The sequence below is a fragment of the Gopherus evgoodei genome, chromosome 6 (genome assembly GCF_007399415.2).
Source record: "Gopherus evgoodei ecotype Sinaloan lineage chromosome 6, rGopEvg1_v1.p, whole genome shotgun sequence".
Lineage (NCBI taxonomy): Eukaryota > Metazoa > Chordata > Testudines > Testudinidae > Gopherus > Gopherus evgoodei.
The window spans coordinates 114,129,715-114,153,566 of NC_044327.1; the positions used below are offsets into that span (position 1 = coordinate 114,129,715).

General features: G+C 44.8%; 1 protein-coding gene across 7 annotated transcripts in view; it reads left to right on the forward strand.

The window, feature by feature from the left end:
• The window catches only part of PDZD2 (PDZ domain containing 2), a 210,946-nt gene that overhangs the window by 181,420 nt on the left and 5,674 nt on the right, over positions 1-23,852 (forward strand). For all 7 annotated transcript variants that reach the window (XM_030567196.1, XM_030567197.1, XM_030567198.1 and 4 more), the window contains 5 exons: positions 1,234-4,891; positions 6,477-6,594; positions 13,449-13,550; positions 16,953-17,223; positions 22,355-22,489. In XM_030567196.1, coding sequence (XP_030423056.1) covers positions 1,234-4,891; positions 6,477-6,594; positions 13,449-13,550; positions 16,953-17,223; positions 22,355-22,489 — 4,284 coding nt within the window. The remainder of the gene's footprint in view (positions 1-1,233; positions 4,892-6,476; positions 6,595-13,448; positions 13,551-16,952; positions 17,224-22,354; positions 22,490-23,852) is intronic.

The following is a 23,852-nucleotide window of genomic DNA, read 5'->3' on the forward strand; positions in this document are numbered from 1 at the left end:
CTTGTTGAAATGGCGATTTGCATTTTTGTTGTAAGGAGTTGTTTCTAGTTTAGGTGGAAATGTTAATACCTAGTTCTACCCGCTAAGAAGATTTATGCTTATCCTGCAGTATGCTTGTATCTACAATTTAAATGACTTATACAGTGTGGCAAACAGTGTTTGAAAAGAACATTACATGCTGCACATTCAGGAGCAGCACTACATTTTGTTTTATCTTTGCTCAAATACACTCTTATTTGTTCAACTGTTAATGCTTAGACATCTAACTAGCTTCCAAATGAGTGATGCTTAGATACCAGTAGTTTTTAAGGGTTTTCTGGCAGGCCAGGAAGTCCCATTCCTAAGTCCCTGGGCTAGCCCAAGCATTGCGGAGGCTTGTGGCAGCAGGGATATGGGTAAGTTGGCGCTTTTCCCAAGAGCATGCATCCCTTTTTCCGCCTCCTCCTTCCTCTGGTATTTCCTCCATTTTGCCAGAAACTCTTCCCAATCCCTGTATACTTACTCCTTACACAACCCACCTCCTTGCTGTCATCTGTGATGTAATTGAGCAAACTGGGAGAGGTGGGCAAGTTGGAATGTGTGGATGGATCAGTGGACGGAGTTGTGGGCAGTCAATAAATTGCCTGCGAGTGGGCTGAATGTTCATGAGATGAAAGAGAAGATCTAAGACCACAATCCCGTAAACACTTATGCCCCTATAACCTTACTCACGTGTAAAATTAAGCATATGCACGAGTGCTCATAGGGCCAAAGCATTTCCACAATGTCCTATCACTGCAGTACTGAAGCACCTCTGATTAGTGCGCTAGTCTTCAAGTATTCAGTGCAATTTATTTCAGCCTGGTACTGTGTATTCCTCCTCTTTGTTCTAGGGTTAATGGGAATGAACACAGCCAGGCCCAACTGGCTATGTACTTACACTTGGAAATTTAAACAAGATACTAATCATCAAAGTTAAGAATGAAACACATCATAATTACTCACTAAAAATAAGTCTCCCCTCCCTCACGTATATTATTCTGATCCAGCTGGAATATGTTTATTTCTGGAAATTTGAGAGTCATTACTGGAGAAAGGGAATGGCAGACCTATAGGGAAACATTTAGCTGGTATATATGTGTATCTATTTTTGCAGTAAAAACATGATACTTTGTGTGTAACACTCCATTAATGTAACTAATCAGAGTTAAGTGTTTTATTTGCCTTTCCCCCCACCTTTTTATCTTGATACAGCTGTGGACAGACTTACAAACCTCCTTATGTCTTCAGGGACGGATGGTTCAGATCAGGCTGACCCCTGCACCTTCCTTAATGCTGAAGAAGAAACCAGTTCTGGGAAATGTGGAGAAAAGACTTCGCAAAACGAAAATCCAGACAGTGTCATAAAGAGAACAATGCTGCCACCTGATGCCAAGACCGAAGAGTTGCAAGGAGGTGCCTCAGAGGTCAGCTGTGTCAAAGACTGTGCTGTGAGCCCAATCACTGATATTGATGACTTCATCAGCAAATTGAATTCTTCAGAGGCTAGAACTTCTCAGTCTCTATTGACACTAGCAAGCCCCAGAGATGAGTACACTGCCGAGTGCAGTTGTGAGACAGAGGAAGGTTGTTCTACTAATTCTGAACCAGATATAGCAATGAAGGAGCTATCTGAAAAAACTGTGAATTATGCAGCTAACGCCCAGGGGATTTGGGGGTTATCATTACTGGATTCCATTAATACAGGCAAGCTTTTTACTGTGAATAAAAGCTGCTTAAATAACTATTCTAGGAATTTTAGCAGTTTAAGCATAGATGATTTGCCTGCAGCAGACTCTGTGGAACATACAAGAAATGAATTGTTTCCAAAATCAATGTATGGTGCTGCAGAGGATTCCCATTCAGACACAGAGTCTCTCACCGAAGCCCCGGATTCTACTGGTGACTGTTTGCTCTTGCCATCTGCTGATGGTAAATCCTCTGAAACCTGCAATGTTACAGAGTCAGATGAGGAGCAAATTGAAATTTGCTGCATGAATAATGAGCCACAACAGCCCGTTCAGGAGCATCTGCAGCTCACGTCTGCTAGAAGTGTATTTCATCATTCCCCACCATCCCCTCACACGGCAAAAGTTTTACAAACAGAGAGCTGTGCGGTATATAGTTCACTGGATACAAACAATGACAAAGCTCCATTTATACTAGAAGATCAATGTAATTCAATTCTACACACCCCACAGCATTTAAATATTGTTCCGGCTACTCCCTTACATTCTTTTCCCTCAGTTTCTCTATCAGATAAAGATACCCTCAAACCTCCATTGGGTGTTCATCCAGTTTGCTCCTTCCATAACAATGGTGCCTTAAGTACTGAAGACAGAATGGGCTTGGAGAACAATGAAAAATCTGCAAAACCATGTGAGTCTTCCAAAGATGATATGGCTTTGCAAAGCAAAAATATGAGTTTCTGCGCTACTGGGAAGGTGAATGGCTTGGAAAGCAATTTACTGGACAAAGAACATCATGATAAAGAACAAGGATCCAAATTTGAAAGTGAACTGGTGACTAATGAGTGCAATCACAAGGTTAGTTATCATTCTGCTTGGACAAAGAAGGAAACAAACAGTTTGGCTAATTTGAATAAAACAGATAGTAATCGGATAGACTCTTTATCACAAAGCTCAACGCTCACATCCAGGTCACCCACTCCTACTAAATCAAAAGATCTAAGTAAGGCTGGTACAACCCAGGACTTGTCAGGGAAAAATGAAAAAGTTAATGGTGGGGGAAGAAGTTCTTATGCAAAAATCCAAAGCTCCGCCACAAGCTCCAGCAGAGGAGTTACAGTACTGCACAGCCCGACCTCTCAGAAAAAATCACATCAAGAAATTAAGGCAATGGCCCAAAGGACTATTGTGGAAACCCTTTTAAATAGTCAGAGAGCCAAAACAGGACCAAAGCTAAAGGGCCACGCTATCAAAAGTAAAACAAAGGCAAATTCAGAAGTGCCGAGCTTTAATCCTGCAAAAGCTAGTGGGACGGATCAGAGAAGAACTTCCGTTTCTCCACAGTTATCACCCAAGCTTCTAGGAAAGAAAGTTTCCGGGTCCCGTAACCTACCTACAAACGTGGAACCTGGCAAGAGCATCCCACCAGTCTCAAAGACTCTTAAATCCGAGCAAGAAAATAAACCATCTCTAGCTGTGCCTGAAGAAACATCGCTACCTGTGTTGAGTGGCAGCAGCAGCAGCGGCAGCCCAGTGGAAAAGGATGAAAAGCAATCCAGGGGCAATGGTGAGCTAAGCGTTGCTGCGGAGACGGAGCATCAGAGAGGCGGTGAAAAACAAAAAGAAAGGCAGGCTTCAGTGCAGCAGGATGTGTGTAATGAGAAGGGAGTTAAGATTGATGTTGGTGATTTCAAAGCTAGGGAAGATCTGCCCAAAGTAACTACCCCTCCTAAGCAGATGCTGAAAGGTGAGTATGTGAAAGAGAGAGCTGAAAACAATGGCGCAGGCATAAACCTGATAAACAGCAGTTACCATGAAGGTGATATTCAGCAAGTAGGTCCTCAAAACCTAGGAGTCTGTAACAATGACTCCTCCTCATTGAGTTCGCCCTCAATTCAGCAGGAGCAGCCAGAAGGCCAGGAAATCCAACGCACATTCATTGAGGTGAGGTTATCCTCCTCCTGTTCCTCCCTAGCACCATCATCAGAGCAGCTGTTGTTGGAAAAGGCAGACGCTACCAATACAAAGATCAGCCAGTTAACTGAGGAGACAGGGGATGGCCAGTATTTCACTCAAGTAGACACCACTGGGGATGGAAATCGACACAGTGCATCCAAAACTGTGATGAGGACTTACTCAATGCCAGCCCAGTTGTCAAGTCGTTTGAGAGAAGACAGTAATGTTATAGATGTTTCAGCACACCCCGTGCAAGGTGTTCAGAGCAATGTTTCAGGGATGCTAAAAATTGTCCATCTCAGGGTGCTGAATGGCCAGGGCACCCGGGATGGAAAAGAGCAAATGCACACTCCCCAGAGTGTCCAGAAACCAAGCCTGGAGCAGCTCTCTTTAGCTAATGAAAATAGCTGCCTTGCCACAGATAAACTAAAAACTTTCAAGAGAAATTATTATTATTATGAACTGAACTGGCCACAAGAATCTACCTCATCTTTTTCTGTGAAACAGAGGATCAAATCTTTTGAGAATCTGGCAAATTTTGATAGACCAGTTGTTAAAGCTATAGACATACATTCAACCTCCATGAGTTCTAAACCACACGTTGGCAGACGAGCTTCTAGTGGGATATCCTCCATAAGCAGTACCAGCACAAACGATGCAATACAGACATTGAGGCGAAGTTTGAGTTCATGCAGCGACAGTCGAGGTCCAACATATCCTCAGAAATCGCAGACAAGTGTAATCTTAACACATGTACAGCAGAATTCATCAGATAGCAGCAAAGATGACACTCATTTAAAGAAAAGCAAGGGAGAAGACACTTCAGGAGATCTGCATGTCTCATCACCCAAGACACCCCACATCCGAAGAAACAGGGGTTATGGCAGGCAGTCACTGTCCCGCATGAAGCTCCGAGAGCTCAGAGCATTGAGCATGCCAGATCTTGACAAGCTGTGCAATGAGGACTTCTCAGTGGAACCCGAGGCCACCCATTTCAAAACGGAACTGGAAATTACACCCAGGAAATCACTTGGCCTGCCTGTTGAAAGCATTTCAAACCTGAATGCATCTTCTGCCCTCTCCAACCTTGCAAAAATGAACCAGCTATGTTCTAAAGGGAGTAGTCCTTGGACTAGTGGCTCAGGGACTCCTGGGTCAGCATCTGACGATGATGTACAACATGACAGCTCCCCAGATAGGAAGCGATCAGAAAAAAGCTGGTCAATCAGGTTAGTTTAATGTTCTGTGGTTTTTGATTGAAAAAGCATTTCCTGAAATATTGTTCTCATCATTCCTGCAGTTTTTTCTCAGGCAAAACTTCCAGTTATGTAGGGCCTAATCGCAAGCCCATTGAAGTTAATTATATTTCAATGGAATGGCTTTAGATCAAGTCCTCACTCCGCTATCAGTTGGACACAGTGTTTCTCAAGCTTTATTTTTGAAAAGTATTATATATTATGGCTGTTTGATGAGGAACACTGCAGAGGTGGCTGCATTTCAGTAGTGTCTGAAATGCCCTGTGTAAAACGGGCTGGATCCCATGAGGTGCTGAGCACCTTTTGAAAATTCCTGAGTACCCTCAACATTCACTGGGTCAAGGCACTGAAATGAAGCCACTGGAATTTTAGGGTGTTGAGCAGGTTAGAAGAGATTCCACATTTCCCTTCTCTCTAGCCCTCCTTCACTTTCTTTCCTTTAACTCTCTCCTTTTTTTTTCTTTTTTGTAATCTAAAATGATAGAACTGTGGTCCCTTGCCCACCTTAGATGGGAACCTGTCACCGTAATTCACTTTTCCTAATATGGCAATTACTGAGCTCACCAAAACTCTAATACAGGGGTAGGCAACCTGTGGCACGCAAGCTGATTTTCAGTGGCACTCTCACTGACCACGTTCTGGCCATCAGTCCGGGGGGCTCTGCATTTTAATTTAATTTTAAATGAAGCTTCTTAAACATTTAAAAAAACGTATTTTCTTTACACACAACAATAGTTTAGTTATATATTATAGACCAGGGGTCAACAACCTTTCAGAAGTGGTGTGCCGAGTCTTCATTTATTCACTCAGATTTAAGGTTTTGCGTGCCAGTAATACATTTTAATGTTTTTCGAAGGTCTCTATCTATGTCTATGATATATACCGAAACTATTGTTGTATGTAAAGTAAATAAGGTTTTAAAAATGTTTAAGAAGCTTCACTGAAAATTAAATTAAAATGCAGAGGCCCCCGGACCTGAGTGCCATTGAAAATCAGCTCGCATGCCACCTTCAGGACACATGCCATAGGTTGCCTACCCCTGTTATAGACTTATAGAAAGAGACCTTCTAAAAACATTAAAATGTACTACTGGCACTCAAAACTTTAAATTAAAGTGAATAAATGAAGACTCGGCACACCATTTCTGAAAGGTTGCCGACCCCTGCTCTAATAGCAATATTTTTTAAAATAAACTCCCTTTGTTTTATCCTGTTGGTGGTTAAAATCTTAAAGAAAGATATAGGGCTTAATTTCCAGGCCCATTTAAAATTGGCCTCCCTTTTTGCACTCGCAGTATACAGCATTTCGACAGTTAACTGCTTAATTTGTCTGTGCAGTCAGATGTGTAAATTGCCTAAAGTGAAGCTGCTGTAATGGAAGGCACATCTGAAAAAATGTTTTTCACCATTTGAAGAAATAAAAGTAACAAAAGTGGTGAAATAAAGCTCAGGTAATTGATGCTAATGTGAAATGTACTATACTTAGAATTAAGGCATATGTTTCAATACTGACAGAAATACAATGCTGCATTTTACATTTATGTGTATCTTATTTTTAGCTTGGCGCAGCTATTAGTCTCAACCCTGGACCAGCAGAAATTGCAATCTCTTTTGACATCAGTAAAGGCAAAATGTGATATCATCACTGTGCTCCAAGAAGTCAAAGAACAAGCAAAGGTAAGAAATGGAAGATAAAAACTTAAAATCACTAACCACATTTTAGTTATCTATGTAAGTAAGTTCTTTTTGAATACAGGTTAAGATCCATTCCAGACAGTTTTAGAATACATCCAGTAGTCCCATTCTCTGTGATAACCTATCACCATTGATGGCACCACTGCTTGCCCCTAATTTTGTAGCTTAGAATGTCTGCCATAAACTCATGTGGTTGCTTTGAAAGGCTTTTTAAAAGTTATTTTGATGAAGGGTATTACTAGCATACTCCTTTAATGTGAAAGCAATTGTGATCCACAGTGAAATGGTCTATTCTGCAAATCTGTTAGTGGAGCATGTCTCCATGTCAGGCACTACCAGAGCTTAGAAAGTCTTTGAACTAACAAGTAGCTGCAGGCCATCTTTAACACCGTTAACCAACCATCTGGCTCAAACCAAGTTCTCAGCCAAATATGAAATGCCAATCCTCACTATTCCTATAAGCTTCCTATTTATTATTACTATTAAAGGCAATGAAAACAGAATAATCTTGGTTTAAATGTGCACTGTCTGGCAGCAACATGAATCATGGCTGCTTGGGACACCCAAAATTGCAGGTGGCTCCTGGCTTCTCTCTCTTACCCCTCTGGTCCACGGAGGCCAGGCACTGTACTAAGGCAACCTTCTTGTGGCCAGGTACCAAAAGGCCTCCCAAGTGAAATTGTTGCCAATTTAGCCTGTGTGTGTGTGTGTGTGTGTTCATGTTCAACAACTGTTTGAAATGGGACACCTTGATTACATTGTCCTCATTAGCACTACAAAAGTGATTTTTTTTCTCCCTTGGTATTCACCCCTTCTTGTCAACATTTGAGAATAGGCCACTTCCATCTTACTTGAATTGGCTCGTTAGCACTGACCCTCCCTCTCGCTTGGTAAGGCAACTCTCGTCTTTTCATATACTGCGTATTTATACCTGTCTCTGTATTTTCCATTCCATGCATCTGATGAAGTGCGTTTTAGCCTGCAAAAGCTTATGCCCCGATAAACTTGTTAGTCTCGAAGATGCCACAAGGACTCCTTGTTGTTTTTACTGGAGGAATTGTGAGCGTAAGTGACATCTGGGGCATATCACTGGCTGGTGAGGTAGATTTGGAAAGTTTCTGAATTTTATTTGCGATGGTCACTGTTTCAAATATGAGATGGGATGGGGAGAACCAGGACTTCCCAGAGTGACTTGGTTTTATCTCTTTCCCAGGGCAGCCTAGTTAAAACTTGTGAGACCCCAGAGCTGTGTGAGCCCAGGTGGGTTTGGCAGCTTTTCCAGAAATACTAGAACTGGATTTTATTCGTGACCAAAAATAATTTAAATGCACTTTCCAGTATTTTACATGGAATCTTAGAGAGATTATTTATTCATGCCTGTTTTTAAAATCAGAGAACTCAAATATTTATAAAACTGAATGCTTTTTGGAAGGCACTCTATGTCTGCATAGTTTCTCATAGCCGCACTTAAGGCCGCTATGGCACGTAGGCTGGAAAACTTTAGTCACATACTGGATTGAAGTCTACAATGGGGTAGTTCTTCAAAATTATACAAGCGCTGAAATATGATGTGGGTGTCTTTGTCTGATTCAGACTGTAAGCTCCTCTGGGCAGAGATTGTCTCTTCCTTTGTGTCTGTGCAGTGCTGAATTTCCTGCTAGCATTCAAAAACAAAGAGGGTAATTAACTATTCAAACAATTTACCAAGAGTTATGGTGGATTCTCCATCACTGGCAATTTTGAAATTGTTTGGATTTTTTTTAAAGAGAAGTACTGTAGTTCAAAAGGAATTATTACAGGGAAGTTCTCTGGCCCATGGTATGCAGGACGTCAGACTTGAATGATCACAGGGCTCCCTTGGGGACTTTGAATCTCTGAACAAATATTAGGAAAATCAAGAAAAAAGGAAACATTGAAACATTATTGTTGTGCAGGTCAGAGTTTATTATTATTTATTAAACCAGTGCTAGGTTTTAAAAGGATAGAACTGAGATCAGAGACCTCAGCTCCTTCCTGCTGTGCCACTGATTTCCTCTGTGACTTTGGGCAAATCAATTAGTGCCCAGTCTGTTGAGAGAGAGACTTTGGGAAGATGAGGATGTGCAGCACCTCACAGGATCAGGAATCCGCACGCTTTGTGCCTCAGTTTCCTCATTTGTAATATAGGGCTAGTAATAGTTACTGGCCACACTGGGAGGTTGTGAGCTTAAATTAATGGATGCCTGTAAAGCACAATTGGATGATCAGAGGGAAGGTATTACAGTATGCCATATCCTTATGGAGGGTAGCTGTGCAAAGCAAGGATGTCAGCAGGCAGCCTCCCATAGCCCGCAGAGCAGGGGTAGGCAAACTACGGCCCACGGGTTGGATCCGGCCCATCAGTGATTTGGATCTGGCCTGCAGGATTGCCCCCTGCGGCACCATGGGCCCCATGCTGTTCTCAGAAGCGGCCAGCACCATGTCCCTGCAGTCCCCGGGTGGGAGGACAGAGGGCTCCATGTGTTGCCCTTGCCTCCAGGCACCATCCTCTGCAGCTCCCATTGGCTGGGAATGGGGAACCACGGCCAATGGGAGCCTTGGGGGAGGTCCCTGGAAGCATGGCAAGGGCAGTGCACGTGGAGCCCCCCACCCTGCTCCCCCACCCCCAGGGACTGCAGCGCTTCCTGAAGTGGCGTGGAGCCGGGGACAGGGCAGGCAGGCAGGCAGGGAGCCTGCCCTGGCCCCAGTGCACCACACTGCCACCCTGGAGCCCAAACCCCTCGTGCACCTCCCCCAACTCCCTGCCTGTACCTCACACCCTTCCTGCACCCCAACACCCTGCCTTGAGCTCCCTGCTGCACCCTGAACCCCAGTGCACCCCACCCCCTGCCTTGAGCCCCCTGCTGCACCCTGAACCCCATTGCACCCCACCTCCTGCCTTGAGCCCCCTGCTGCACCCTGAACCCCAGTGCATCACACCTCCTGCCTTAAGCCCCCTGCTGCACCCTGAACCCCAGTGCACCCCACCCCCTGCCTTGAGCCCCCTGCTGCACCCTGAACCCCAGTGCACCCCACCCCCTGCCTTCAGCCCCCTGCTGCACCCTGAACCCCAGTGCACCCCACCCCCTGCCTTCAGCCCCCTGCTGTACCCCGCCTACACTCCAACTCCCTCCCCTGAGCCCCCTCATACACCCTGCACCCTCCTGCACCCCTGCCCTGAACCCCCTCCTGCATGCTGCACCCCAACCCCCTTCCCTGAGCCCCCTCATACACCCCGCACCCCTTATCTGCCCCAATCCCTTGCCCTGAGCCCCTTCCTGCACACTGCATACCCTCTGCACCCCAACCCCCTGCCCCGGCGCTGCATACAATTTCCCCACCCAGATGTGGCCCTCGGCCCAAAAGGTTTGCCCTCCCCCACCCCACCCCGCCACAGAGCTGCTTTTGGTGAGGAGAGCGTTTGGCAGATGGGTAGAAAGAAAATGTCTGTCATTTAGAACATGAGATAATGTTCAGATTGTGTATATGCCTGGACTGGGACGTTTAGTCCTAGGAAACGAGGAAGAGCTGAGATTTGAGTGTGCAGGTGACATCAGAATAGCAGGTGGGGGAAACGGTAGGTGCATCCCAGGCAGAGCTGCACGACAGAATATGAAGTAGAAGTAGGGGTTAACGTGCAGCCATGTACTTACTGTGTACACAGGATAGCTGGATAATATTACCATGCAGTCCCCTCCATTTAGCACACTGTGCTGATGGCCCTCATGGATTTTAGTGTTGAACTCATTTATAATTATTGTAGTCTTCTCTTTTCTCATCCAGTGTAACAGAAGGCTGCTCTGACTTAAACCAGCTGGTCACAGCCCCATAGGGCTTTTCTGGCAGCCAGGAGTTACCGGGCCGTGGGATGTTTGGTCACATCCATTTTCTTCTGGGGAACACCCCTACACTGGGTGGTCAGTGAGGGGTGAGGATAACAGCTTTGTGCACGGATCTTTCCAGCTCAGAGGCATCATAGAACTGGAAGGAACCTCAAGAGGTCATCTAGGCCAGTCCCCTGCACTAAAGGCAGGACTAAGTATTATCTAGACCATCACGGGAGATGTTTTCCTTCCTCTCTCACCCCCAGTGAATTCCTCCCGCAATGACCTGATGCATCACTGCAGATGAAATCTCTAACTTGCTGCAACCCTGCCTCCCCCAGGAATTTGCTGCTTCCCCTTTCCTAGCCCTGCAACACCTTAGCAATCTGCCTCGGCCTCTCCACAACCCACCTTGCCCAGCTCTCAGACTGGCCCAGCACTCCCCAGGGATGCCCTTCACGCAAGGGTAATCCTCCAAATCCCACTGAATTGCCGCAGAACATCCATAGTGTCGCCAAGAATCAGGCCCATTATATTTATAGTGCAACCCTTAATAGTGTTTGCTTCCCCTATGCCTTTAAGATTGAGGCTTTAATTTAAGAGACAACCCTCTGAGTTAAACACATTTTCAGTCCAGTGAACTAAATATGTCATTTAATGGTAAATAGATTAAACTGTGTCAGGGCCTCGATTCTAATGAGATGCCATTAATTTAAGCATTGGCAGTTCCTGGAAATGCTAAGAGCTGGAAGTGATCCAAGGCCAGATGCTGCTTTACAGTGTCAGCGCCTGATGATTTGCAGCAGGCCCAGTTGATATCTTGTTACTGCCACCAGACTATTGTCTTATTTATACTGGAATGTCTAAACAGACTGTTCATAACCGTATTCCTTTCACCCTAATAACTGATGAATGCAAGACACCCAACTTGATAGACAAATGGTCTCATCCAGCGTTGCAAACTCTGTGCTCTGGCAGTGGCCCACCATTTCATATAAATCAGTTTTACAAGCCACATTTAGCCCTGACGTAAGCAGGTGCCACTCCATGGTCTTCACTGGAGTGCTGCTTGTTTATACTGAGACTGAATTCAGCCCAAAGTGTTCAGATCGCTGAAGAGTTCTCTCCGCTCTTTGCTGGGATATGTAGCGGAATGGTCCTTTTGGTAGGTGGAATTCCAGTCTTGCTTTTGCACATCCCATGTCATAATGTAGAAAATGGAATTTTTCGCTTGCAAGTTTGATCAAAGATGATCAAGGGCCGATTGAATCTGATCAAGGGAAAGGCTCAAACAGTCCCTAAACACACAATCCCAATTGACACTTTAACTTTCAGTAACCTGAAAGAGAAAAACAAACAGCCAAAAAGCCAAGCAAGCCCATTCACACCTTGTTCAGCAAGGAGATCTCCCTTTCAAACTCCCCTGTTCACTAGCTCCCTTGGTGGTTGGTACTGAAAGGTAAATATAGTACATCCTTAGCGTATTGCATGAAACTGTGATAGACTGGACGGCTCATGAGTTTGGCAATAGGGGTACCTTTTATCTATTGGTCACTGGCTTGAATTCAGCCCAGGTCAGGAATGGCTGACAATTGTCACCAGCTGATGACTGGTAACTAGATTTATGTGAAACCAGTTGGTCTCATGAACAATTCCTGTTGACAGTCCTAGTGTATACTTAGACTTTAATCACGGGATATGATTGCATGTCAAAGCAACGTACCTGAGCTAGCTTTAATCTAGCTCACTTGGATCCCAGAGCAGTGACGACACAGCAGTGTGAATGTCAGTGTAGGCTGGACAAACCCGCTTAGCACCCTGGGTAATAACACCTGGGGATAAGCCAGGCTTAAATTCATGCTTCCATGGCTTCGCTATTCCAGGACCTGAGCTAGCGAGATTAAAGCTAGCTCAGGTATGTCAGATCAAGCTGCAATCACATGCAGGGGTTACAGTGTAGACGTCCAAGTAGACGTACAGGTAGAAGTCCAAGAGATGAACAGGTACAGAAACAGAACTATTGCTATAGAGAATCCATTCAGGGTAGAACTAGGGTGCCATGGTGGTGTTTTAGATTCATAAATTATAAAGCCAGAAGGAGCCCCCTGAGATCATCTAGTCTGACCTTCAAGATTTCAGTCAGCCAGCTGCAGGGGTCAGGAAGGGATTCCTCGCTCCATGTTTTCTGGGGTATTTTTTAGTCTGCTTCCTTTGACGCATCAGGGATGGCCACAGCTGGAGAGGGGACATTGGAAGGGGTGGGTCAGGGCTCTGAGGCAGCAACAAGGCTGCTTAATCATTTCCTTGCCATTGCGTGGGCCTTGGGCACTGTGCAGTGCGTGGCCCTCCTATTCTTTGCCTGTGGTATAAAACAGTCTAGTCTCCTATGGGCTGTAAAACTCTGGTCTAATTTTGGTTGTTGGGTTTAGTGTGTGGGTGTGGGGTGGTGTTGGTGGCCTAGGCTATACAAGGGGTCAGACTGAATGACCTAGTGGTCCCCTTGGGCCTTAAACTCTATGACTATGACTCCCTATATAACACAGATCACAGGACTTCCCTGAATTAATTCCTGTTTGAACTAGAGCATGTCTTTTAGGAAAAACATCCAATCTTGATTTAAATATTCCCAGTGATGAACAACCCACCACAACCCTGCTTAAGTTGTTCCAGTGGTTAATTGCCCTTACTGTTAAAGATGTGTGCCTTTTTTCTAGTCTGAATGTATCTGGCTTCAACTTCCAGCGATCAGCGCTCTGTCTGGTTGATGGAAGAGCCCCCGTTACTGAGGGAGAGCGTGCACTGCTGCTCATGCAGTACCCACTGTGTGAGTAACCACAGGACTTCAATCTGACTCCTTTCACAAGAATGACATTAGCTTTTTGAAACTGTAAACTCAAGTTGCAGTAGTGCGAGTGTGCTGGGACTCTTTACCTTGTGTGGGTGTTTTGTCTTGATCTTTGGCTCCCCCCCCCACCCCTTCTGTTCTATTGTTAGAGCAAAGAAGATGCTTACTTTGTGGTCTTGAATAAAGAAGAAGGTGCTGGCCTGGGATTTAGTGTCGCTGGAGGGATAGATCTGGAGCAGAAATCTATCATAGTAAGTGATGACTGCAAGTCTTTTTCAGCAAAGTTGACTGCAAAGCAAGCTTGAAATTAGATCAAATGTTCATCTAGCAAGTGTCACTGCAAGGCAGTCTTGAGTCATAGACCAGGGACTTAGAGAGGCTGCTGCATGCCATCATGAAATCAGAGAGGGAAGTGCCTGGGTGAAAAATAAGTTGATGCAATATTTTTATTACTGAAGATGGATGACAATTACATTTTCAAATTAGATTTAAAAATGCTTCTTAGATTAATATGTGCCTGGATTATTTATCTTTGGGATCAACTGAATCAAAGTCCCAAGGGATATAAAAAAAATCCCACATGCTCAAGGTAAATGTAACCTTTTGTAAGGAGATTTCAGTTTCCAGCCTTTGAACTTTTGTCATTAAATGTCCAGTTATGGAATGTTTTTGTAAACCTAAGGACAGCTATTTCAGACTGAGACAAACATTCTGGATTTTGCTTCACAAAGTTCTTTTGGTGACAAGTGAAAACTAATTATAATTATTATTTATAAGGTACTTTTAAACCCAGGACATTGTAAGTGCCATTAAGTGATACCAAGGAATAAAAAAGTGATACCAAACAACTGAAACACTATCAAAAAGTAGAACCAGTAATATGGAGAAAAGCAGGAGAACCCATGTGCCGTGCAGCAAGCCCTCTGAGGTGGGAAAGTTTTAGATTCCACACTTATGAGGATGAACCTGTTAGATGCTGAGAGGAGGAGGGGGGCACAGTGACACCCACTGGAATGGTACTTCTTTTGAGGCCTGTTCCATTCTTATTGAAGTCAGTAGTAAAACTCCGAGTGATTTGAGTGGGAGCAGGGGTAGGCTCTGCCAGGATGATGAGACTGTTTGTAGGGCACATATTAGGATTGGGGGGAAATAACAAGAGAAAAATTCACCCAAGAATCCACTTTTAAGCACGCAAACACCTCTGCCAGGTAGGGCATTATTAGGGGGGTTCCGTTTTAATCCAAATTGACACTAATACAGCAATGTCTCCAGCTGCACCCCTGCCTTGCAGCCTTACGTACGCAAGGTAGCTCCTGCATTTTCCCAGAGCTTCCTGCCTTGGCTTCTGGTCAGCAGTGCCTCCTTATGTCTCTCCCCTCTGAGAGTTAAACCCTTCTTTCAAGATGTTGAGCCTAAACAGAGCTGCAGTTAGTTAGCTCCTCACTGGGACTGCCTCCTTACTAGCCGCTGAAACCAAGGGCTTTTTAGCAGGGCCTCCCCCTAGGGACTGTGTTGGGTTGAGGTGCAGCAGGGCATTGGGTCCTCTCTGGGGGATGCCCAGAAGACTTGCACTCCCCCGATAAGTGCCAGAGAGTCTGTGAAGTACCTTGAGATAAGCATATAGAATTGTACTCACAAATTCGCAGCATGAACCTTCGTGAAAGGAAGCATATAACAGTGCTCTAGCAGCAACGCAGTATCTTGTAAACAAGTCTTTAAAAATCCAGAGTTTCTGCTTTCGGGCCATTTTCTTCTGTCAGTTACACCGGCACAAATCCTGAGCCAGTCTACTGGAGCCCAAGGAGTTACTCTGGATTTTCCCCACTCGAACTGCCCTCCTAGAATTTTCCATATTTACAAGAAAAAAATGGTTTACACAACCAAAAAGACTGTTACATCTGTGATGGTGAATACATAATTGGAACAGCCAAATCATCAAAAATAGGCACTTGAAGCTGAGCAGGTGACCATGTAACAGCCACTGTAAAATACACAGTTACCTCTGCGGCTACTTCTTAGTGCCCATCGACTAAGTGCTTAACTAGTTCTTTGTGCCCAATCCTGCAGACACTTTAACCTGGCATAGTGCGTGGGACACCTCATAGGATTGAACGAGACTCCCTGGGTCATCAAGTCCAGTCCTCTCCTATAGTAAGGAGCCCTGTCTTACAGTCCCGTTCATAAATTTATCCAACTCTATCTTAAAATTAGGTGGGTTGCTTGGCCCCACCATTCCAGTTGGAAGGCTCCTTTGATGGTTAGAAACCTTCTTCTAGTTTCCATCCTAAATTTATTCATGGCCAGTTTATATGATTTATTCTTGTACCATCATTGTCCTTGAGCTTTAATAGCTCTTTTCATCTCAGTGTTTATCCCCTGATGTACTTAGAGAGAGTAGTCAGATCCTCTGTCAGCCTTCGTTTTGCTAGTATCCTCTTATAAAATAGGCCTACTGTTCCCCAGATCATCCTAGTAGTTCTGCTCTGAACCTATTCCCGTTTCAATTCCTCTTTCTTGAACACGGGTAGGGCCCTACCAAATTCGCGGCCATGAAAAAACGCATCACAGACTGTGAAATCTGGTCTCCTTCTGTGAAATCGAGTCTTTTGTGTGCTTTTACCCTATACCAAACAGATTTCACGGGGGAGACCAGCATTTCTCAAATTGGGGGTCCTGACCCAAAAGGGAGTTGCAGGGGGCCACAAGGTTATTTTACAGGGCTCATCGTATTGCCACCCTTACTTCTGTACTGCCTTAAGACTGGGCAGCTGGAGAGCTGCAGCTGTTGGCCGGCACCCAGCACTGAAGGCAGCATGCCGCCAGCACAGAAGTAAGGGTGGCAGTATCATACCATGCCAGCCTTTCTTCTGCACTGCTGCCTTCAGAGCTGGGTGGCCAGAGAGTGGAGGCTGCTGACTGAGGGCCCAACTCTGCAGGTGGCAGTGCAGAAGTAAGGGTGGCCATATACCATACCATGTCTGCCTTCAGAGCTGGGCTCCCAGCCAGCAGCCACCGCTCTCCAGATGCCCAGCTCTGAAGTGTGCTGCCGCCAGCAGCAGCGCAGAAGTAAGGGTTGCAGTAACCCCCCCCCCCCGATAATCTTGTGACCATCCCACAACTGACGAGAATTGTACACAGTATTCCAGATGAGGTCTCACCAGTCCCTTTAACAATGGCATTAATATTTCTCTATCTTTACTGATATATCCTCACTGAGGCCTTGTCTACACTGCAGAGTAAGTAGATGTAAGTTACACAACTCAAGTAATGTAACTTACATCAACATAGTCTACATCAACTTACCGCAGGGTCTACACCGCGCTATGTCAGCGGGAGATGCTTTCCTGTCGACGTAGCTTCAGCCTCTCTCTGAGGTGGAGTACTAAAGTCAATTGGAGAGTGTTCTTCTATCAACTTATCATGTCTTCACCGGACCCACTAAATTGACGCCACTGCATCGATTGCAGCAGCACCGATTTAGCCCACAGTGAAGATAAGACCTAAGAGTAAACATTATGCCTAATGGTGTTTAGAATATCAAACCCTTAGATTATAAGCTTTTGGGGGGCAGAGCCTTCACCTGTATCTGATGTGTGCAGCGCTATGCATATTCATGATACTATCAGAGTATTAAGTAATAATCTTTCTTTTAGGTCCACAGGGTGTTTTCAAAGGGTGTGGCATCTCAAGAAGGGACTATCCATTGTGGAGATCTCATTCTGTCAATTAATGGCATGTCTCTGGCGGGTTCCGTCCATGGAGACGTTCTGAATGCTCTGCATCAGGCAAGACTGCACAAATATGCAGTCATTGTCATCGAGAAAAAGAAAGACAGAGAGAAGATTTCGTCCAGACTTGAAATATCAGCTACCAGCAGAAAACACTTTGTGCCTGGAAAGGATGTTACAATGGAAATAGGAACAGGTATGATCTTAGTCCAAGAATAGTTGGAAGGGAGTCACTGCAGAGCAGACCAAGGGGAAAATGTCCATATACTTTAGATTATAAGTGTCTGTTTCTTATGTGATCAGAGAAAGCAAACGAAATTAATTTTAACTTTTATTTGTACTCTTTGGAACCCAAATGCAATTTTTAGAAGCCATCATAAATAAGTAGACACTTAGATGAACATTTAGGGCCCGATTCAACTCCCGTTGATGTTTATCGCCGATTTTCCATTGATTTCAGTATGGCTTGCATCAGGTCTAACAGGACTCCTGTTTATAATTAAAATGATTATTTCATAACCTTCTGGCAAAAGAAAAACTATTCTTGGTTTACACATACTCATCCAATCCAGGATGAAGTTGGGGATTGTGTGTTTGAAGGCGTTTTAAAATAACAATAGCAAGTGCAAAAACAAAGAAACCGAACCTAGAACTACAGTTTATTATTCACAAGGACTGTGGAACTGATCTATAAAATGGCAGAATTTAATTGTTATGATGTTTTTATGAAAATATACAAGAAAGGTATTTTGATATTACAGAAAACAGAGAGGTCTAACCAAATCCCAATCTGTTCCAAAGATGAGACTGCGGAATAGTGACAGTTTAATAGCTCCTGGTCCCAGTGGATATCAGTGGCCTCAGGAATAGGTTCCAAATGACCACTTGGCCTTGCTTTGGAGCTGAGATTATCTTGAGATGTGCTGAATGGATCTCCTGGTTTTAGAGCTAAGACACTTTACCATTCTGGTCAGCTGATATTTTCTGACCATGTTCTGTGGCTTCAGGAATATTGCTTGTGTTTCTGGGGCTGCACTTCAGTGGTTCCATTGATACCCACCCTGGAGAAGAGGAATCAATTAGTGGTGATGAATAACTGTCATCACCAAGAGATCTAATAATGCAGAATCCCTCCAGAGTGATCTGCCACTAGCACTCCAGGTGTTCAGTTCAAGCTGGGCACAAAGAAATGGAGGCACAGAAAAGTTAGTGACTCACTTTTGAAATTATCAGCACTAGGCTTTAGCTGATTTTTCTATATTGGTATTTTTCTTGCCTTTCTAGTGTTTTTTATCCTGAATCACGGTAGAGCATCCAAACAGCTGTAAAACAGAGAGGAATCACTTTATAAATAAATGGATGTGATCCTCAGTTCTGTGAATTGGTGTAACTCCATTGTTTTCAATGGAACCATGCAAATTTATCCCAAATATAATTTATTACCAAAATATTTATTACCAAATTGGGGTGGTCAAAGTGTATGCTGCAGATTAAATGCAGCCCATTAAAGTTTAATATGCAGCCTATTGGTATCCTCATTTTCATGTAGAGGTGTCTCTGGAGACCACATATATCAGGATACATATGTCATCTTGATTAGAATGGCCTTTCTGTAACTATTTAATGGCCACATAGACTTAATGGACATCACTGTAGATGGACCCCCCTGACTTTCTGCTCCAAAAGTGTTCCTGCCACTTGAGCTGAAGGGTGCATAGCCTCTATGGGCTGCAGCTACTAGAGAGCAACATGATCTCACTTAGGGTCCACCCTGTGGAGTGCAGCTGTTACTCCTGGGAGAATTCTGTGCCAAAAAATTCTGCGCACAGAAAAAATTCTCCCAGGCCCTCTCCTGTCTCTGGGAGGATTAGGATCAGGCTGGCAGCCAGACTGTGCAGCCTCTATCCCTACTGGGCTGGGCCCTCAAATCACTGCGAGCTGGGCTCTGCAGAGTCCAATGGCCCCTACTGGTGGCCAGCAACTCTGCAGCCCCAATCCTGTGGGGGAAATCCAGAGTTCTGCATAAGTTCTGCATTGCACAGTAGGGCAGAATTCCCCCAGGACAAACGCACGCTAGCCCATACATTTACATAAGCACCTTCCCATTTGGCAGAGCTCAATTTCAGATGCCTAAGGTACAGTTTTGAAATTCAACAGTTTGCACTAAATTATGATAATTCCATGGCTGTATAAATTTGACAGTCACTGGGGCAGGGAATAGAACATAAATCATAGAACTGTAGGGCGGGAAGGGTGTGCTTGAGAAATCATCAAGTCCAGCCCCCTGAGCTGAGGCAAGACCAAGTAAACCCAGACTACCCTGACAGGTGTTTGTGCAACCTGTTCTAAAAACCTCCAGTGATGGCGATTCCACAACCACCCTTGGAAGCGTATTCCAGAGATGAACTAACCTTGTAGTTCAAAGGCTTTTCCCAATATCTGATCTAAATCTCCATTCCTGCAGATTAAGCCCATTACTCTTTTCTCAAGACTAAACATGACCAGTTTTTTAACATTTCCTCATAGGTCAGATTTTCTAAACCTTTTATTATTTTTGTTGCTCTCTGAACTCTTGCCAGGGTAATCACATCTTACCTAAAATGCGGTATCCAGAATTGGACAGAATACTCCAGCTGAGGCCTCCCAGTGCCACGCAGAGCTAGACAGTTACCTCCAGTGTATCGCATACGAGACTCTTGTGTTAATATTCCCCAGAACAATATTAGCCTTTTTAATAACTACATCACATTTTTGACCTACATTAAGTTTGTGATCTGCTACAAACCCCTGATCCTTTTCAGCAATACCATTGCCTCGCCTGTTGTTCCCCCATTTTGTAGTAGTACATTGATTTTTATCTTCCTAAGTGTAGTACTTTGCATTTGTCTTTTATTGAATTTCATCTTGTTGAAATCAGACCAATTCTCCAATTTGTCAAGGTCATTTTGAGTTCTTAATCTTGTCCTCTAAAGTGCTAGCAACCCCTCCCAGTTTGCTGCATCTGCAAATTTTAAAAGCATGCTCTTCATTCTGTTATCTAAGTTATTAATGAAAATATGGTGAGTCCCCACTAGATACACCCTACCAGTTTGACACTGGACCACTGATAACTACTATTTGAGTATCCTTTTTGACCAGTTATGAACTCGTCTTATAGTAATTTCATCTAGAATGAACACACTTCCCTAGTTTGCTTTTAAGAATGTCATGTCACTATGACAGAAGCCTTACTAAAATCAAGATATATCACATCTACTTCTTTGTTCCAAATTCATGGAGCCATTTCTACATGAGCTATGGCATAATTTCTATTAGGTGTAACAATATTATGGTTTATAACTTCTGTGGTCCAGCTGCTAGAGGACAGCATACACACACTGGTAGAGATCTGCAATATCCATTGATTAGAGAGCAGGAGCATAAATTCACACAAGTCAGTATATTAAAAAACCCTCCTTTAAAAAAAAAAAAAAAAAAGAAAGTGAATGGGTTTTGATCAAATTAATGTTTGGACAGACTTGCTTTTTAGAAACCCATCATCCAAGACCTAAATAAGTAGTATCAAATTGAAGACTATAAAGTTTTGCAGCTCATTGTTCTTGTGATTTTTTTTTTTAAACACTTCAATTTTTTAAAATTAATTTTTACTAAATCCCGTTGGGCAAATGTTCATCAGGCCTCCTTAATGTCACCCACAAAAATGTCTAGGCACATCTTTGTTGAACATGAGAAATCTGAATTACTCCACCCCTAATGGGTAATTGCATGTTGCAAAAACTGACCTGCACAGGCCACTGTGCAGGGCCGGCTTTAGGCCAATTCGCCCGATTCCTGGGAATCGGGCCCTGCGCCTAAGAGGGCCCCGTGCTTTAGGCGCCTTTTAAATTTTTTTTTACTTACCCCGGCTGCAGTCTGCTCTGGGGTCTTCCATGGCCCCGCTCCCCTAACCAAAGCGCCAGCAGGAGCGCGGCTGCCCCACAGCCCCGCTCTCTCAGCTGGAGCTCTGGCCGGAGCGCGACAAGCCCCGCGGCCCCGGCTGGAGCTCCGGCCGGAGCGCAACAAGCCCCGCAGCCCCGCCTGGAGCTCCGGCCGGAGCGCGACAAGCCCTGCGGCCCCGGCTGGAGCTCCGGCGGAGCGCGACAAGCCCCGCGGCCCCGGTTGGAGCTCCGGGCCCTTTAAATAGCCCCCAGACCCTAGGGTAGCAGGGGGCTCTGGGGGCTATTTAAAGGGCCAGGGCTCCAGCTGCCTCTGCCACCCCGGTCCTTTAAATAGCCGCCAGAGCCCCTCTGCCCCCATGCATTCCCCAGGGCTCCCGCGACTATTTAAAAGGTCTGGGGCGGGGTAGAAGCAGGGGAGCCCCTGGCTCTTTAAATAGCCCCCAGAGCCCTGGGGTAGCGGGGGGCTTGGGGGCTATTTAAAGGGCTGGGGCTCCAGCTGCTTCTGCTGCACCCCCTGCCTCCTACTGCCTGCAGCCAGCTCTGCACCCCCTGCCTCCTGCTGCTTGCAGCCAGCTCTGTACCCCCTGCCCGCAGCCAGCCCCTAGTAACCCCCCTGCCCTGTCTCCAGCCCACCCCTGCCACACACCCCTGCTCGCACCAGCCCTGCACTGCCCGCCCTGCCCTGTCTCCAGCCAACCCCTGCTGCACCCCCCTACCTGAAGCCAGCCAGTCCCATACTCCTATCTCCAGCCCTGCCAACCCCTGCTGCACCCCCCTGTGGCCCTGCCTGAAGCCACACTCCCCTGTCTCCAGCCAGCCCCACACCCTTTGCCCTGCCTGCAGCCAGACCCTACTTCCAGTCAGCCCCTGCCCTGCCTCGAACCAGCCCCATGTCCACTGCTGCCCTGCAGTTCCCAGGCCAGTAACCTGCACACCTGCTTCAATGAGGGGGGCAGGAAGCAGTGGGGACCCACACATGTGCAAACCCCCAGGGAGTGGCGTGGACCTACACATGTGAAACGAGTGTCATTAATAACCAATCAACAGCATATATGATGCAATGTACATAATATATAATTTTATTATTTATATAGTTATGGAAAGTAAATAATACATGGAAGAAATAGAAGGCTTTTTTTTACACTTTTCTTTTTAAGTCATCCCTGCCAGGGCCCCGCTGAAAGTGTTCGAATTGGGCCCCGCACTTCCTAAAGCCGGCCCTGCCACTGTGGGTTGTGCAACGGCATAATATGCATGGCCCTTAAAAAAAAAACTGACTGAAAACATGTAGCAGTTTTAGTAGAAATTAAATTGTGGATCATTTTCACACCACAGCAAAGAAGTAAGAATTGTAGGTCAGTAAAAAATGCTGCGTGTATTCTGTTGCAGGTCCAAATGTAGATATGAGTGATGTCATTTCTGTTGAACTCTGGAAAACCTCTGCTGGCTTGGGGTTCAGCCTTGATGGTGGAAAAGCTTCCATTTCTGGAGACAGACCTTTGCTTGTAAAAAGAATATTTAAAGGTATTTGGAAAATATATTTAAATGGCTGTAATCCCATTTTCTTCTACTATACATTGTTCCGACTTGGTTGAATTGGATAATTATGGAGCTGAGTTATTTTCTGATGCATTCTATACCTCCTAATAACTAACGGCCTACTCTTAAAAACACAGATCATGGTAGTAAGTACCACACATGCTAACAAGTGTTTGTAGGATTAGTGTGGAAAGACTGAGTTAGTGTGCTGTGATGATGTGCTAGGCTTACCCTTTACTGTAAATATTGAACTGCAGCCAGCAATGTCATTTCATCTAGCAATACAGCAGTATTCTATAAGAAGCTAGCATTTCATCTGTTGTCTCCCATTCCTGTGAAAAGCACTTACGGTGAAGGACAGCACAGTGAAACCATGGTTCTGTGTTCTTCCCAAATACTACTACTCCTGCTCTGACTTTTTACCTCCTTTTCTTTTTTTGTTTTAGTTGAGCTTTCCTCTGAAGTTCTTTATCTACAATATGGTGTTAATTTTCTGCTTCAGGTGCTCTTAGCACAGTGATAAGCCTTCTCCCAAGAGTACAATACACGGTGCATGTGCATTGGAAAACTGCCATTCTTGGATGCTCTGCCAACCAGACAGATGGTTAAACTTTGCATGTGTTGCATGCAGAACAGAAACAATTGCCCAGTACTTCCCTGTACTTTTCATATAGGTTAGTCCTGGCTCTTATGGATATGATCATGTGAAAAGCTGAGTGCCTCCTACAAGGAGCTAAGCCTCTTTAGCTCCCGTTGACTTGGTGGGATCCAAGGGTGCTCAGCATCTTGCAGGATCAGGCCCCATGTTCCTATTCTCTTATAAGGGAAAAGAGTCAAAATGAAATCTATATGGCCTAGCCACAAATCAGTTTCATTTTTTAGCATTTAATATGTAAACATTTATTTTGTGGGGGAGGGTCACTTTTCATTTTGTATAATGCCATCATTGTGTGTTTATTTGGAACATTCCTATTTATGTCATTAATTACAACTCCTGCTGGTGTTTCTTGATACATGATGCAGGGCTGCCCAGAGGATTCAGGGGGCCTGGGGCAAAGCAGTTTCGAGGTCCCTTCCATTAAAAAAAGTTGCAATACTATAGAATGCTATATTCTCATGGGGGCCCCTGCAGAGCCTGGGGCAAATTGCCCCACTTGCTCCCCACTCTGGGCAGCCCTAACATGATGATACAGCTACATTATCATAGAAGAGAAAATACACTTTGATCACTAATGTATGGTTTCTAACTGGACAGGAAGTTTGCCTCTATCTGTATCCTAAAGCTTGTTGTCCTTGGTTTGCCCTCTCACTGTCACTAAGGATTTTAGAGTCTGTTGTTTTATCCTCT